This window comes from Stegostoma tigrinum, chromosome 22 (genome assembly GCF_030684315.1).
Source record: "Stegostoma tigrinum isolate sSteTig4 chromosome 22, sSteTig4.hap1, whole genome shotgun sequence".
In the NCBI taxonomy this organism is placed as follows: domain Eukaryota; kingdom Metazoa; phylum Chordata; class Chondrichthyes; order Orectolobiformes; family Stegostomatidae; genus Stegostoma; species Stegostoma tigrinum.
Genome location: NC_081375.1, coordinates 37,416,879 through 37,433,833, shown reverse-complemented (window position 1 = coordinate 37,433,833; position 16,955 = coordinate 37,416,879). Strand labels below are relative to the sequence as shown.

The following is a 16,955-nucleotide window of genomic DNA, read 5'->3' as shown; positions in this document are numbered from 1 at the left end:
CAACCCAGGGCATGTTCAACTACATCAGAGCAGCAGTGAAAAATGTGAAGAGGTCTGCCCACTGACCATACCTTCATAAAACAAGTTCTTTTGGAATACAGAAGATTTAAAGTTGCAGACGTCTAGTCCCTTCAGGAATTTGCCGGCCCCAGGTACTTCAACAAGACCTTCTACAAAACAAAATCTGAAAGAACTGCCGATGCTGTAAATCAGGAACAAAAACAAAGTTCCTGGAAAACCTCAACAGGTCTGGCAACATCTGTGAAGGAAAGAAGGAGTTAACGTTTTGGGTCTGGTGACCCTTCCTTGCTGCTGATGTCGAGGAGGGAGATACTTTGCACCATGGTCAATCCTGAAGGTGGAGTCACAATAGAACAGTATCATGATCATACACAACTCCTGTGTTCTTGTTGATGATATGCTCATTTTCCTTCCAAGGTACAATGAGGTGGTCAGGGGCAGGCTAATGGTAAGTGTCTCTTCAAGATTTAAACCCGCCTGTGGAAAGTCAAGGTGACCCCAAAGGCAGACAGCAAGGAACCCACTGACCACACTCCCTCCAGGTTTGCCATTGGGTAGAGTTGGGCTGCCCAGTCTACCCTGTCCCTGTGATAAACCAGCCCAACTTGCAAGAACCACAGTACCATCATTTGCACGAACTGCAAATGGAAAGGCCATCAAAGAAGTGAATGGAACAGTGAGCATATCTACCGTGAAGGAGGCCTGTAATCATTCATTGGCAAGGTATACAGTGAGAAGGAAGAGTTAAGCAGGGAGGAAGTGAGGCAAAAGGATGCAGCAGCAGCTGCCAAACATAACACCGTCCCAACAAAAACAGAAATTGCTGGAATAGCTTAACAGGTCTGGTAGCACCAGTGGAGAGAAGTCACAGTTAACATTTCAGGTCGAGTGACACTTCCTCAGAACTGATGGTAGCTAAGAAAACGCCAGTTTATATGCAGAAAGTAGGGTGGGGGAAGGGGTAAGGAGTAAAAGATAGATGGGGATAGAGCCCAGAGAGAGAGGAGAACAGTTGGATAGACAAAGGAGTGGATAACGATCCGGCTATGAGGGCGAATTAGTATCAATGGACATTGTTAGTAGCTAACAATGCATTGTGAGTAATGGCAAACCATGTGATAACAAGGCCTGGTGTGTGGAGGGAGGTTTGGGTAAGGATATGGGAGAGCTCAAGCCTTAAAGTTTTTGAACTGGATATTGAATCCAGAAGGCTGCAGGGTCCCCAAGCGGAAAATGAGGCATTGTTCTTCCAGCATGCACTGGGCTTCACTGGAGCACTGCAGCAAGCCTGAGACAGGGTTGTTAGCCAGGGAACAGGGTGGTGTGTTAAAGTGGTAGGCAACTGGAAGTTTGAGGACTTTCTGGCAGACAGAACATAGGTGCTCTGTGAAGCAGTCACTCAGTGTACACTTTTTATCGTCAATATAGAGGAGACCACATTGTGAACAATCAATGCGATAGACCAGATTGTGTGAGGTGCAGGTTGCTTCACCTGGTAGAGGTGTTTGGGACCTTGGGTACTAAGGAGGGAGCAAGTAAATGGACAGTTGTTACACCTTCTGCGGTTGCAGGGGAAGGTGCCATGAAGCTGTAGAAGGACTGTGTGTTGGGAATGAAGGAAGAATGGACCAAGGTGTCCCAGAGAGAACAGTCCTTGCGGGGTGCTGACAAGGAGGGGAGAGGAACATATGTCTGGTGGCAGCATCATGCTGGAAGTGGCAGAAATGGTGCCAATGGTCCTCTGGTTATGGATGCTGATGGGGTGGCAGATAAATACAAGGGGGATCCTATTGCTGTTGTGGGAGGGAAGGGATGGGTGAGGGCCAAAGTCTGGGAGATGGGCCAAAAGGGGCTGAGGACCCTGTCAACAACAGTGCTGGAGAATCCTCAAATGGGGAGGAAGATGGATATTTCAGAGGCACCCTTGTCGAAGTTGACTTAATTAGAACAGATGCAACAGTGATAGAGGAACTGGGAGAATGGAATAGACTCTTTACAGGATGCGGCGTGTGAGAATGTATTGTCAAGGTAACTGTGGAAGTCAGTGGGTTTATCGTGGATAAACGTGACTAGCCTATCCCCAGAAATGGAAACAGAGATGTTGAGGAAGGGAAGGGAGAAGTCGGAGATGGACCAGGTGAAGGTGAGAGCAGGTGGAAACTGGAAACAAAAATCAATAAACCTTTCCTATTGTGATGAAAGAGGGAAGAAACACCAATGATATCATTGATATACCATAGAAAGAGTTGTGGATGGGGGTCAGAATAGGACGGGAATAAGGTAAGTTCCACATGCCCACGAAGAGACAGGCATAACTGGGGTTGATGTGGATAACTATGCCCACCCGTCTGACCTGAAGAAAATGAGAGAAATTAAAAGTGAATTGTCCTGTCCCACTTCGCAGACTAAATCAATGGTGGAGCCAGCAGAGAGATAGCTAGCTGAGTTCCACATGGTGTGGGGAACAGTGAAGAAACAAGGGTCAACTAACTTCCCAAATCAGTGCCAAGAGGCGGTTCACACTTGAAATGGTTGCTAACATGCAGATGATGAGAGATAAAGATGGCACGGGTGATCGAGGAAAAGAAATCTCTGCTCTGAAACTGCGGAGACAGTAAAGATGCCACCACAGATACAAGCACGTTCCTTAGCCACTATGTTCAGTTCAGATTATTGAAGCATTGTACTTGCAACAAGTATCCATAAAAAAAAAATCCCTACTGATGTCAAATCAATCCTCAGTCTATTGTTCCAAGTGTCATACTTAGGGTCTGTAAACTGTCAGCACAATGTTTTCTTGATGCTGTAGTGGGCCACAGTGGTTGACGTAAAAAGGAAGCAGGTGATATGCATCTTCTTCTAATAGGATATCATATGTTGCCCCAGAAAATTTTAATCGATCAATTTCAAACAGCAATATTACCAAAGGCCAGCAGAGCACAGAGCAGTCCATCAGATGAGAGAAGTAATATTCTCTTCAGTTACCAGTTCAATTCAATCAAAGCATCCTATTTGATGGAACATACTCTGGTGTCAAGACAAGTGTGTGCCTCATTGGAGCTTTAACTTCTATTTCTCATAAATTTTAGCAGCTGGCAAATATGCAAGCTATTAAAGAACAGTGACTTCAAGATTCTTCAGGGCGGTCTACCATTAGCTTTCAGAGATCATTAGCATATAATTCATTTAAAATATTACATTGTTGAAATTCGAGGAATAATCGTTGAGTATCCTCTATTCTACAAAATAGTGCCTGTGTCATATGCTGCAAATGAAAGCACACCCAATTATTTTTTATGTAAAGTCAAAAATGATTGTCCTTGAACAGGACGAGTGATATCAGCATCACAACAATGCAACAATCACACATACAAATGAAAGGAATACTGTAACCATGTGTGGTGGTCTTTGTATAATCCTTCTGTAGGTTGCAAAAAGCTTGAAGGTTCTCCCTGAACCCAGTAGTTTTTAAATATAGGCAATAATGGTACCAAATTTTAACAGACCATTGGACACAACTTTCATTTCACTGCAGAAAAGTTCAGCAAAGGCTGTGTACAAAAAAATTGATCAAATATAACAAAATAAATGTAAGTAGCTTTCTCAAAACACACTTTACTTGAACCTAACAACAAATACTTGATTTGCTAATGCTTTAAAAATAAACCAACAAACATTACGTTGTGAGAATGAGCAATTAGGTTCATACTATTTTTAATTTTCCTCCAAAGTTTATTGTGTTCCCATCTTTATCCATCCACTACCATTCCCCCTCACATATTGTTCCCTGGCTGTACCTTCCCAATGTCTCAATTCAATCTGTATTCACAGAATGAATGAAACTAGGTCTTTGTTAATGACTCCAAGGGGTTACAAGATGCAATGAAGCTCCTGTTTAAATAGTTGATACTTTTTACAGCTGATGGAGTCAAGTAGTCCTGTAAATATATCAGCTACATTGTTTGTTAATGACATAACTAGACAGAACCAGTCCTAGATATAACATTTTAAATTGTGTGTTTTGTGAGATGTTGCTTAGAAACAGTTAGAAATAGAAAAGGAATTACTCCTGTGATGGAGGTGTTTTTTTTAATACGTGTGCATAAGTTTGGACTTTGAATTAGTGCCATGTGGTATAAAGGAGTTAGTTTGTCAGGTTTTCTGCAACCATTTTGTTTCAGAAAAGCAGTATGAGAGAAATAGTCCCTGAAGAGTAATGGAAATTTGTTTGCACTGGGAGGTTTCTATGAGTGAACGCAATAAATAGTGAACTACATTAGGCTTTCAGTTAGATGAATCCAGATTTTTTTTCTTGGCTTAGAGTTATGGGAACAGGCTCTTCAGTCCAACTCATCCAGGTTTCCTAAACTAGTCTAGTCCCATTTGCCTGCATTTGGCCCATATCCCTCTAAACCTTTCCAATTCATGTACTGTCCAATAGTCATTTAAATATGTCACAACTGAACCTGGATCAACACCCACAGTTTGGAAAGACTTCTGACTTTAATTTGCAGAAGTCCTAGCGGAAATTAGATATAGTAAAGCAGTTTCTTTTGAAGACGGGAGGCAGTTTAGAACTGTTAAGAAATAAGTTACTTCAAAGCAAGGAGTTTAGTTTCAAAGTCGCAAATCAGAAATGTTTGGTTAGAACCTTGTAGAGGTTACTTGAAGCTGAGAAAACCTAAGCTCAGCTTGTTTGAATACTCAAAGAGGAGGCTATCAAACTTTCAAGACTGAAAATTGAAAAAAACACTTAAGCCAATATATATAGGTGTAATAGAGAGGGAATTGTCTCTCATGTTTAACAACTCCTGAGGCGTTTTTGGGAATATTGCATCTTGTCATGTGTTTTTAAAACTGTGTTTTATGTAAATAACCTATTTTGCTTTTATCTTTTCTTTTCCATAACAAACTCCTGTTTCACTATAAATTCAATCTGCAGCATTTTGTGCTCGTGTTTCAGTGCAAGGTATATCATTTTTTTTTTAAAAAGTCCCCTAATAAGCCAGATTTCAATCTGGGACCTAACTTGTTTAGTAGTAACATCAGCTCAGATCATAATGTTCCAAATACTGTAAGTAAGGAACAATTATAAATGAACATAGAGAAAAATTCTTGCAGCTTACTGAAGCACCAGCAATACATAATTTATATCATAATGATAAATATTAGAATAAAGTAAAACTCATACTTACATGTACCGGAGTTCAGATTCTCTTCTGACCAGTATATCTCTTATCCTTTCAATTTTAAAAAGTTCATCTTCAATATCATCCACTGTTATGGTTGAATCAGCCATTGATATAATATCTGTATCTGTATTACAAATAAAGGCATCAATAGAGGATTATTTGCATCTTAAAATGTAGTGATGTCTGGAAAAACCTACACCATGAGACATGAATCCTGATTTTTGGAAGACATTATTGCATAACGCATAGAAGAGAGGAAATGATCTTCAAATTTTCTGATAGAAGGTGAGAAGTTGGATGGAAGATGGAGCATTTGTTTTCTTTATCCATTGTTTTGAAATACACACCCAGAAATGTTAAACTCTAGCTTTAAAATTCACTGATACTGGCGACACTTTAAATGTTTTCATCACATTAAATATTCTTTATCGCCATACAAAAATGATAATTTGCCATTACTTATACTCATGATACTTGAAGTTTCGGTATGATAGACACAGATCATAACATACTGGTTAAATGAATAATACAATCAAAGAGATCAAACTTTGTATTGCAGGGTTCATGTTAGATCAGACATGTAGTCCAATGTCCTAATAAATAGCAGTTGTTCCATTCACTTGTTATCACCAGGTCCAGTCGTAGTGGGAGAAGATTGAAGTATCCCATATCATTCTGGAACAGTTCCGACTCATGGTATACATCAACAATTTGCATTATAGATCTAGAGCAATTGACGTACAAATCTACAGATTCACCTCCACCCATCTGTGCAGCCTCCTTTAGCTCTCCAGTGGCAACCCACCAATCTTAGACCTGTCCTTACTTCAGACTCTGGCTTGCATCTCCTCTCCCTTTGTTGTACTATTGGGAGCTAGAAATTCTTTGGCTGCCCTGACATCAAGCTCTAGAAATTCATTCTTAAACCCTTGCCTCATTTAAAAGGTTTCTTAAAGTTCATCTTCACTTCTATGGATCAATGTCCTCTCTTCCTGAATTAACCCTCTGTGAATGACCAGAAAACATTTTTTGTATTAAAAATCACTATTACCAATATTCAAGTTAATGTTATTATTACCATGGACACTAAACAGCTACAAGAATTGGTTACACTATTTACACATCCTCGCCAAGAGAGCAAAAAAAGCCCAGTCACAATGGAGTGGCTTCATTATAAAGACAGGACCAAGAGAGGAGGCAGCAAGTTTGAAAAGTATGTGAAGAGCAGGAAGTGCTTTCATTGAAATGATAGCACCCAAGTGGGGAGGGGACAAGGAGAGTGCATTTGATCCTATGCCGCTCCTATTCATTCCAGTAAAACGAGTACATTGGAAGAAAAATCAATTGTAACATGTCAGGTAACAGGGAAGGCAGATGGAATGTTGGCCTTTATTTCAAATGGAAATGTTGTATAAAAGAGTATGAGTGAAAGCTGGCCTGAAATATAAAAATATCTATAGAGTTTTAAAAGGGAAAAGAGATAGCTAAGATAGTGTTGGTTCACCAGAAAATGTGTTGGAGAATTAGTAATGGAAAATAAGGGGAGGAAATTTAGCAAGTGTTTTGCATCAGTTTTCAATGTAGAGGAGAGAAATAAATCACAGAAATAAATCAGGAAGAAAGGGAGAGAGGTGCCAAAGGAAATGATAATCACTAGAGAAATGTTACAAAGCAAATTGTTGGGCTGACAAGTCCTAATGGACTTTATCTTGGGATCCTAAGAAAAATGGCGAGTGAGATAGTTCATGCTTTGGTTTTAATTTTAGAAGCTTCCCTGGATTTGGGGAAGGTTTAATTAGATTGGAAAATAGCAAATGTAATTTCTTTGTTCAATAATGGAGAGTCAGAATAAAGGAAACTACAGGCCAGTTCATTTAACTGGTAGCATGTTGACATGGATAGAAGATTGGTGCTAAACAGGAAGCAGAGGGTAGGTATAAATCAGTCTTTTTCAGGTTGGCAAAATGTAATGAGAGTTGCCCCACAGTGCTCAGTGCTGGGATGTCAATTGTTTATAATTTTTGTAAATGACTTAGTCAAAGGGACAAGTTACTGTTAAAGATGTTATGCACGGTACTGAGAAAAGTTTGAGGTAATCAGGTAAAGTCAGTATGGTTCTGTGAAAGGGGCATCAGATTTAAGCAATCTACTAGAATTCTTTGTGAAGTAGTACAGGTGCTGGAGATAAAAAGTGAACCAATGGATGTACTGTACTTAGATTTCCAGAAGGCCCTTGATAAGGAGCCACAAAGATTAATGAGGAAACTAAGCCCATGGTGCATAGGATAGCATATTGGCATGGGTAGGAGATTTTTTAGCTAACAGGAAAAGAAAGTAGGTAAAAATGGGTCATTTTCTGTTGGGTACGTTGTAACAAGTAGTGTCCACAAGGATCAGTGCTGGAGCTCGGCTTTTTATCATTTATATAAATGAGTTGGATGAAGGGACAGCATGTATGGTTGCTAAATTTGCTGATGACACAAAGTAGGAAAGGACATTTTGATGAGGATGTAAGGAGGCTGCAAGGGAAAATAGGCTAAGTGAATGGGCAAAAATCTGGGAAATGAAGTATAATGTGAGAAAATGTGAAGTTGCTAACATTGACTAGAAGAATGAAAAAAGAAGCATATTATGTGAGTGTTGAGAGATTGCAGAGCTCTGAGATGTTGAAGGATCCAAGTGCATAAATCATAAAAGGTACAGGAAATAATTAGGAAAACTAATAGTATGTTATCATTCTTTGCAAAGAAAATTAAATACATAAATCTCCAAACATTGAAATTAAGCCCTAAAAGCCCAAGTCCAGATCATTAAATAAACCAAAACAGCAATGATTTCAAAAGTAGAACATGTTTTCTCCCAATCTGAAAAACAACTTTCATCACTTCTTTTTGTTTACTATTCCTTAATTAATTTTGCGTCTACAGTGGCTCACCCTTATTCTCTGGATATTCTCTGCATACTTTTTCCATGATCCTGTGCTTTGTAACAATTCTGGTCCAGTCCCATTGTTCCACATTCTATCCAAACAGACAATACAAAATAATGTTGGGTATTGACACAAATGGTCTTGAATACTTCATGAGTCGGAGTGGTTTCATAGTAAAAATAAACTGTCTTTACAAATGCAAAAAGGTGTACTGCTTACCAAAAAAAACCTCATATTTGAATAGCACCTTTAATATAATTATACGTCCTAATCAAGATCTTCACAGGAGCTAATAAAACAAAATATGACACTGAGTCACATAAGGGAATATTAAGTCAGGTAGCCAAAACTTGGTCGAAGAAGTAGGTTTCAAGGTGTGTCTTGAAGAAGGAAAGTGTGATAGAGAAGTGAATGGAAGGAATTTCAAAACTTGGGCCCAGGCAATTGAAGTCCCAGCTACCAATGACAGAGCAATTATAACTGGGAATAAGAAGCCAGAACTAGAGGAATGCAGGTACCCTGGAAGATCTTGGGGCTGTAGTAGATTGCAGTCATAGGGAGAGTCAAGGACTTGGAGGAATTATTAAAAAGGCTAAGAATTTTACTGTCAAGACATTGCTTGTTCAGGTGCCAAGGTAGGTCTGCACAGGGATAACACGGAATTAGAACTTGCAAGTTAATACATTGGCAAAAATGTTTTGAATGACCTCAAGCTTATGGATGTTTAAATGTAGGAGACTAACCAGGAGTGTGTTGAATAGTCAAATCTTGAGATAACAAAGGCATGAATGAGAGTTTCAGCTAACATAACATATAACATCTGTGCAGAAACAGCTCAAATCTAACTAGATACCCTGTAGACTAGTACTATAAATAAGTGACAATAAAGTTGTCAACTGCCATAAACAGTGCCTGACTAATTATAAGTTCAAAAACAGTCCTAAAATCAATCACTGTTTCTTAGAATGTTGCTCACCATTGTTCCATCAGGCAACTAAGGAAATGAGATAAAGGTAGCTTGCCAATTTCACCCACACACTGAGAACAAATGAACCTTCCATGATTGAATGTTACAATGGTTGACATGAAACAGTACATTCTGCACAGTAGCAGGAAATACAGTGTAGTTCTTTTTCTCCAGAGCAATTTGCTAAGTCAGGTCACCATGATTCATACCATTCAGACAATGAGATGGCAGAAGATGACTTGTGTGTTTTCTCAGCTAATTGATCTGCTGCATTAGTTCAGTTGCTGTTTCAGGAGTCAAGCCAGGTTTGATTCCACTGAAATCAGATGCTACATTCCATGAAGAACGGCATGTAAAATGCTACATTGGTAATGGATTGACTTACATTACAAAATGGAATATCATTACACTTTCAATTTTAGCAATGTAGTCAGTCAAAACCACGTTAGAACATTGGAACTAAAAGTACGATTTACTCTAAACAAGGCAATTCCAGTTCCTTCAATCTATTACAGTATTATTTATTTCTATTCAATACAACACATTAATTGGAGATCCAAATTCATAGCTACCTCAGATGCTGGAGAAAGGGGTCATGGTGCGTTGGCTATACAAGAGAAACAGTTATAGTGTCTAGATGAAACTTCTTTTGCCAAAATATATCGGGTTAGAAGAAGGATTTATTGTAATATTTGACAGTATTAGTCATTAATAACAACATAGGTACATTACAAACAATGTTTTGCTCCCAACATCTGATGCTTCAAAAGAGACCAGAGATTTAGCACCATAGTACATTAGCATATGCTTTATAAAATATGCAATTAACACTAGTAAATTAACATTTTATTAAGTTTAAAATGTTACATTTGAAAAATAGTTCCTATGTTTTTTTTAAAGTTGTACACGTTTTACTCATTTTACTTCTGATAATGTTGGATTTGCAACTGAAAATGTCCTTACTCATTGTGCTAGCTTTCTGTCTCGTATAACAATAATTTATACCATGGTGGTTAACTCTGTTTTAAGTTGTTTGGTCTGGCTCAGGCGCCCCACTCTAACATGTTAGTCTCTTCTGCATTTGTGGCGGAATAAGGCAATGGGCATACTTCATGGCCGATAGACCTTCTTTTCCTACATGTAGCTGCCAAAATCCTTCCTAATAATCAATATTCTGACATTATGGCCATTACAGATCAATTCGTTGACAAAGGCAACTGGGAGATAATGAACAAGTTAATATTGGGTTTGTCGTTCAATCACCAGTTATGGTGCAATGGATACTTTCAAATTTGTACACTGATGCATTGTGTTATCATGTTGCTTGAGTTTTAATGAAGATAACAGCAGTCAGTGTTCACCATCATTACTCGGTGAAACTAATAGCAATTTCTAGCACACAAATTAAATCAAAAATTTAAAAGTTTCTTTCAATAAATCTCCTCGCCACTGCAGGATGTGCTGATGTAATCTTGGTGGATGAAAATCTTAGAAATCACTTGAATTAATGCATACCTCCGCATCTAATGTCACAAGTTTTGTCGTAAAAACCTTTGAAAAAAATTATGCCTTCTTAATTAAGGGATACTTAGGTATCTCAATACTAACTCATAAGTATTGCTGAAACTATCTAGACTTGCTAAAACAAACTTTAAATGTGTGGAGAGTGAAGTTCCTCCGTTAAGCTTAAAATGCAATCAATTTTTACATTTTTAAAAAATTTGTTATTGTTTGAATTAGATATTAACCTGATGTGCATTTTTTAAGTAAATGATAAAAGCTGCTTGATACTTCTGGGTTTTCTGTCTGTGAGAATTCCGCAATGTTACTGACTACTTAGCAAAGTTGTTGCTGCCAGACTGGACAGCTCAGAAAGTGGGCACCAGAATAAAATTAACACTGCAGAAACAAAGACAGAAATTGCTGAAAAAACTCAGCAGTTCCAGAAACATCTGTGGACAGAAAGCAGAGTTATCATTTTGGATCCAGTGACCCTTTCTCAGAACTGATAGAAGAAAAGGGAGGAAGAAAGGAAGTGGAAAACTACAGGCCAGTTAGCTTAATCTCTGGCATAGCAAAAATGTTTGAAGTTATTATTAAAGAAATTAAAGGAGGGCACTTGTGTAAGTTCTAGGAATTCAGGCAGAGTCAACATGAGTTTTGTGAAAAGGAAACCATTTTTGGCACAACTATTGGAATTCCTTGAGGAAGTAACACTATTTGTGGATAAATGGGAACTGGGAGATGTATTTCACTTAGGCTTTTTGAAAGTATTTGATAAGGTGCCACATCAAAGGTTAATGCGGAAAGTACAAGCTCACAATGGAGAGGCTAGCATGTTGACATGGATAGAAGATTGGTACAAAAGAGGAAGCAGACAGTAGGTATAAATCGGTCTTTTTCAAGTTGGCAAAATGTAATAAGAGGTGTGCCACAGTACGCAATGCTGGGATGTCAATTGTTTACAATTTGTTGTAAATGACTGAGTCAAAGGGACAAAAGGTATGATTGCAAATTTGCTGATGACACCAGTGGTCACTGTTTAAAAATCAGGGGTCACCCATTTAATTAGAAATAAGGCAAACTTTTTCTCTGAGGGTGGTGAGTCTTGAGAATTCTCTTCTGGAAAAGATGGTGGAAGTGGAGTTGAACACTTGTAAGGCAGAGGTAGATAGATTCTTATTACAAAAAAGATTTAAAAGTTATCAAGGGTAAAGTGTTATCAGGGTAGGTGGGAATGTGGATTTGGGGTTACAATCAGATCAGCCATGATCTTATAACAATTGTTAGATTTTGTCACCTCACCACTGGCCTGCAAAATCTGGGTTGTGGTGGGTTCTTCTGGACCCTTAACCAACAATCTGTAAAAACCATCTTATGATGTATTCTTTGTGAAAACTAAACAACTCTCGCGATGATCTACCTTGAAAGATGGAACTCCACTCTGGGAAATGCTTTTGACGGTTTTGTCATGCCTGAAAACAAAAAATGTTGGCAAACACAATGGATCAGGCAGCATTCACCGGAAGAGAGCAAACTAATGTTTTGAGTAAAGATGACAGTTGCCTTAAACAGGAGGCAGCTGCCCAGTCTCTGAACGAGAGCTGAAACAAACAGCAGCAAAGCAAAAGTCAAGCAGGAACAAGCCAGAGCAATTTTTCTCAAAGGGTGTTCCTATATTAAAAAACGTTTTGTGCTAATTTCCTAATAATCCATAATTATTCGAAGATGCTTGAGTGTTCATGATAATGCGGGTAAAAAAACTGGTGGACTGTTCCTTACCATGCAGTATTTCCAACTTATTTAATCAAGTTACATACAAATGAACTATTTTCTGCAATCATCTATGTGGTAGTTGGTGCTGTGACACGAAACACAACCCTATTTCACAGATAACCAAAATCAAGCACGCCTCGATTGGTTTCTGACACACCCATCTACACGTCTGCTGCATTCTGTTTCATGTTTCACAGGGCTGATCCCAACAATATCAGTCATCTATGGAGTTCCCAAACCAGGAAACATTGCGAGGTTCATGTCATATTCAAACTCTCAGGACCAGATACCTGGTGCCTCTCAGTATCCTTTTCGGTATAATTTCTAAAATATTTTGATAATTTCTGATCTTCCTTCCCTTGCCTCCTTTAGAATCCTCTTGACGTGTTAAGCTTCCTTTACGTATCAAAAAGGAAGTTATAAGTTAAAATTGATCCAAATTCAATATTGCTTTTGTTGAAGCATGTACTTTGCTGCAACGCTGACTCGAACAACCATTACCGATTCGGTATACAACTATATCCAAAGTTATGCATTGTTAAGGTGAGAAATGGTACTGAATAAGTTTGATCGCTTGAGTACGTAATTTAGCTGGGTTTATCCGATGTTGAGATGTCGAAGAGCATGAGCTTTTGTATTATACAGAACTGCAAGGCTTGTGTTCACCTGCTTTTCATCCTCGCAAATATGTTAAAGTGGGGAGAGGGGGCAGAGATTCTCTGTCAAACATTAAAAAGGAGACTGAATTTTCAAAAAAGAGCAAACTGTTGCATGTGAAGTGATTTTTAAAATCGACAGAACTGTGCGAATTCGTGCCCATTCCGGAGCACGCAACCCGCACAGCAGCATTCAGCATCGAGTCAGGTTCAGTACTGAGTTAGGTGTATTTCCAACGACACACTTAGGTGCATTTCAAAGGATTGACTTACTGAAAGAAAACAGGATACATAAATGAATGATGTGACAATGACGAGGGTAGGGGAACAGAGCAAGCATTTAAACTTGGCTAGCTAAACAAACCAAGCTCTGGCACATACATCCAAACCAAGGATTGTTTGAACACAGATTTTCTCTTTTCACCAGGTGCCACCTTTTCATCACTCTCTGTGGAAGAAACGCGAACAAACAAAATACCACGGACATTTTATTTTACCTTTTACATTATCTGCCTTCCACGTAGTTGATTCAAGGGATCCATAATGTTTTCCGTATGATTTTTCATTCTCCATCATTTCTAAATTCAATAATAAAACACAGGTACTTTTTTTTGTTCAATCCTCAGGCCTTTTGAACCGTGATGTTACAGAAGTAGATTCCGACAACACCTGAATAGATTTATATCCATTATTGAAAGATGTACAACATTGAAATGCAATGAGCGCTATAGAGCAGCTAGCGAGCGCTCTCGTGTGCTCTGCTCCTTTCAATCAGAGCTCAGGTTGAGCATGCGAGTGGCGCAGGGCTCTCCAGAGACACCTGCTGGCTAATTTTGGATGTGCCGTCGGGAAGCTTGTTTTGTTTGGAGACAGTAAGGACTGCAGCAAATCTTAATGTTCCATCGAGTAAAAAATCTGCTCTTTTAAAAACAAACTTAAGTACACCTTTACTGGATTGGAATATGGAAATTGTGGAAAATGCGCGCAATGTATCAATTTCTAAAACTGGAACAGCCCTTTCTCACATCATTAAATTTTATTTTAAATTGTCAATTGGAAAAACAAAGTTCTGGCTTCTATTTCATGCTTTAGCTCACTGTTTATCTACAATAGGTTAACGTTTACCCTTCCTTGGTTAGCCTGGTGAATTAGTCTGCTTTCATAATGCCGTACGCGGGTATCGGCAACGTTGCAATCTCAAATATCCTGAGAAAATCCAGAGACAAAAGGTCTTTCCTCCCATTGTGTTCCTTCAATCGACAATTAATATGTCATCACTGGTGTAATTTCAGTCTCTACAAACCTGTAACCTCTTTAACTGATACCGATCAAACTCCCTTTAAAAAAATGATTTCTACTGTCGCCGAGTCGGCTGATTTTGTTTTAGAAAGGAATCCGTTCCCAGGTCCACTTTGTGCTAACGTTGAATTGTTCAGTTTTGTGAATTTTGTAATGCGTCCCCAGTCACTTGTTCCCGTTTTGAAACCGTTTCATGCTTGTAGTCACACAGAGTCATAGAGATCTACAGCATGGAAACAGACCCTTCTATCCAACTCGTCCATGCTGACCACATATCCTAAATAAATTTAGTCCCATTTGCCAGCATTTGGCCCACACCCCTCTAAAGCCTTCCTATTCACATACCCATTCAGATGTCTTCTAAATGTTATTGTACCAGCTTCCACCACTTCCTCAAGTAGCTCATTCCATACACCCACACACCACCTTCTCTGGGAAAAAGTTGCCCCTTAGGTCCCTTTTAAATCTTTCCCCTGTCACCTCAAACATATGCCCTCTAGTTTTGAACTCCATTACCCCAGAGAAAAGATTTTGTATATTTATCCTATCCACACTCTATCATTTTATAAACCTGTATAAGGTCACCCCTCAGACTCTGACACTCCAGGGAAAATAGGCCCACCCTATTCAGCCTCTCCCTATAACTCAAACCCTCCAACCCCAGTAGCATCCTTGTAAATCTTTTCTGAACCCTTCCAAGTTTCATAACATCCTCCCCATAGCTGGGAGACCAGAATCACAGGCAGTACTCCAGTAATGGCCTAACCAATGCCCTGAAGAGCTACAACATGATCTCACAATAAAGATCAAATGCTTATTCTCATATTGCATTCACTCCAGATCTCATTTGGGTCTCCTTTTCTCCATCAATGACAGAATTCTGACTTACAGTTTCCACCTCATACAGTCAATGGGTTGCTAATATTTGTTTAATAAATAACAGCTGTGTGCTACGCCAGCAGCTTGTGTTTATTTAGTGCCTACCCAGTGGGGAAACATCTCAATAATGCTTTAGACTAGGATGGAAGAGGAGAGGATGCTAAGCAAAATGCACACCAGCAATCGGCTCAGGCCTTTGAGTACAGGAACTGAGATGTTGAGGTTGTACAGATTTTGGTGAGACCTTTTCTGGAGTACTGTATGCAGTTGTGGTCTCCTTGTTATAGGAAGGATACTATTAAGCTGGAGAGGGTACAGAAGAGATTTACCATGATGTGGCTGGGAATACAGAGTTTGAGTTATAAGGAGAAGCTTGAAAGGCTGGATAGACTGGAAGGTTTTTCACTGGAGCATAAAAGATTAAGAGGTTTATAAAATCATGAGAGATGTAATTAGGGTGAATGGCAGGTCTTTTACTTAAGATGGGGATTTCAAGACCAGGGGCATAATTTTAATGTGAGAGGAAACAAAATTATAGAACACATAAGGGGCATTTTTTAAAAAAATACAGTGAGTGGTTCATGTGTAGAATGAACTTCGAGAGGAAGTGATGGATGCAGGTACAATTATAAAGTTTAAAAGACATTTAGATAAATACGTGAATAGGAAAGGTTTGGAGGGATATGGGCCAAGCACAGCCAGGTAGAACTAGTTTAGTTTGAGATTATTTTGGCATGAATTAGTTGGACCAAAGTGTCTGTTTCCTTGCTGTATGACTCAATGACTTTATGAGAGGCTAAAGCATGGTGAAAGAAGGACATACTGTAAGAAGTTTTAAAGGAAAGTGACAAGACAATATAATCTTGAATAAGAAGTCCAAAGAGCAGGGTCTGGACTTGTGAATGATTCACTTTCTTTGATAGGCACTGGAGGGAGGCAGGCACTGCAGCTGGAAAGATTTGAGAATAAAGTCAAAGTCAAGTGGATGGGCCTATCGCTGCTGTAATGGAAATGCGACAGCAATCAGGCCATGAATTGAGACATACAAAAACCAAAAGAACTGTGGATGCTGGAAATCAGAAACAAAAACAGAAGTTGCAGGAAAAACTCAGCAGGTCTGGCAGCATCTGTGGAGGGAAAGCAAAGTTAACATTTAGGGTCCAGTTCACTTTCTTCAGAACTTATTTCTAGATTCACGTGAGTTTGAGGGGAAACCAGCAAATGAAGCATCTGAAAAGTATACTTGACACTTAAAATTACATCACTTTCAGTTAATGTTTGTGTTCATACAAATTATTGCCACTATCAAAGTCGTAACTATAAACCAGAGGTGTGACCAAATCATTAGATTTTACATTGCAGCCCATACAGCTGTTGAAAAGCACTGTAACACTTGACTGGTCAGAAGTAGAATTACAGAGATAATGGGAACTGCAGATGCTGGAGATTCCAAGATAATAAAATGTGAGGCTGGATGAACACAGCAGGCCAAGCAGCATCTCAGGAGCACAAAAGCTGACGTTTCAGGCCCGAAACGTCAGCTTTTGTGCTCCTGAGATGCTGCTTGGCCTGCTGTGTTCATCCAGCCTCACATTTTAGAAGTAGAATTACAAGCTGTTTATAAATTCTAAAAGTAGTGTGTTTGTAAATGGCAGCACTGACATCTAGTGGCCAAGAAAAGCAGCAATCTATAAATTAATTGATGGCCTGCTAGTGTTCACCCAGCTTCACAACCG

The 16,955-nt window shown here is 39.0% G+C and overlaps 1 protein-coding gene across 6 annotated transcripts in view; it reads right to left on the bottom strand.

The window, feature by feature from the left end:
• zgc:171844 (uncharacterized protein LOC100151763 homolog) overlaps positions 1–16,955 on the bottom strand; it is a 78,649-nt gene that overhangs the window by 53,066 nt on the left and 8,628 nt on the right. Inside the window, exons 2-4 of one of the 6 annotated variants that reach the window (XM_048555422.2) lie at positions 13,539–13,619; positions 8,149–8,233; positions 5,217–5,337 (exon numbers count right to left, since the gene is read on the bottom strand). In XM_048555422.2, the coding sequence (XP_048411379.1) occupies positions 5,217–5,337; positions 8,149–8,185 (158 nt within the window). In that variant the 5' untranslated portion in view covers positions 8,186–8,233; positions 13,539–13,619. Of the gene's footprint in view, positions 1–5,216; positions 5,338–8,148; positions 8,234–13,538; positions 13,840–14,166; positions 14,286–14,344; positions 14,459–16,955 lie in introns of those variants that run through there. The other 5 variants (XM_048555421.2, XM_048555420.2, XM_048555423.2 and 2 more) reach the window with 5 other exon arrangements.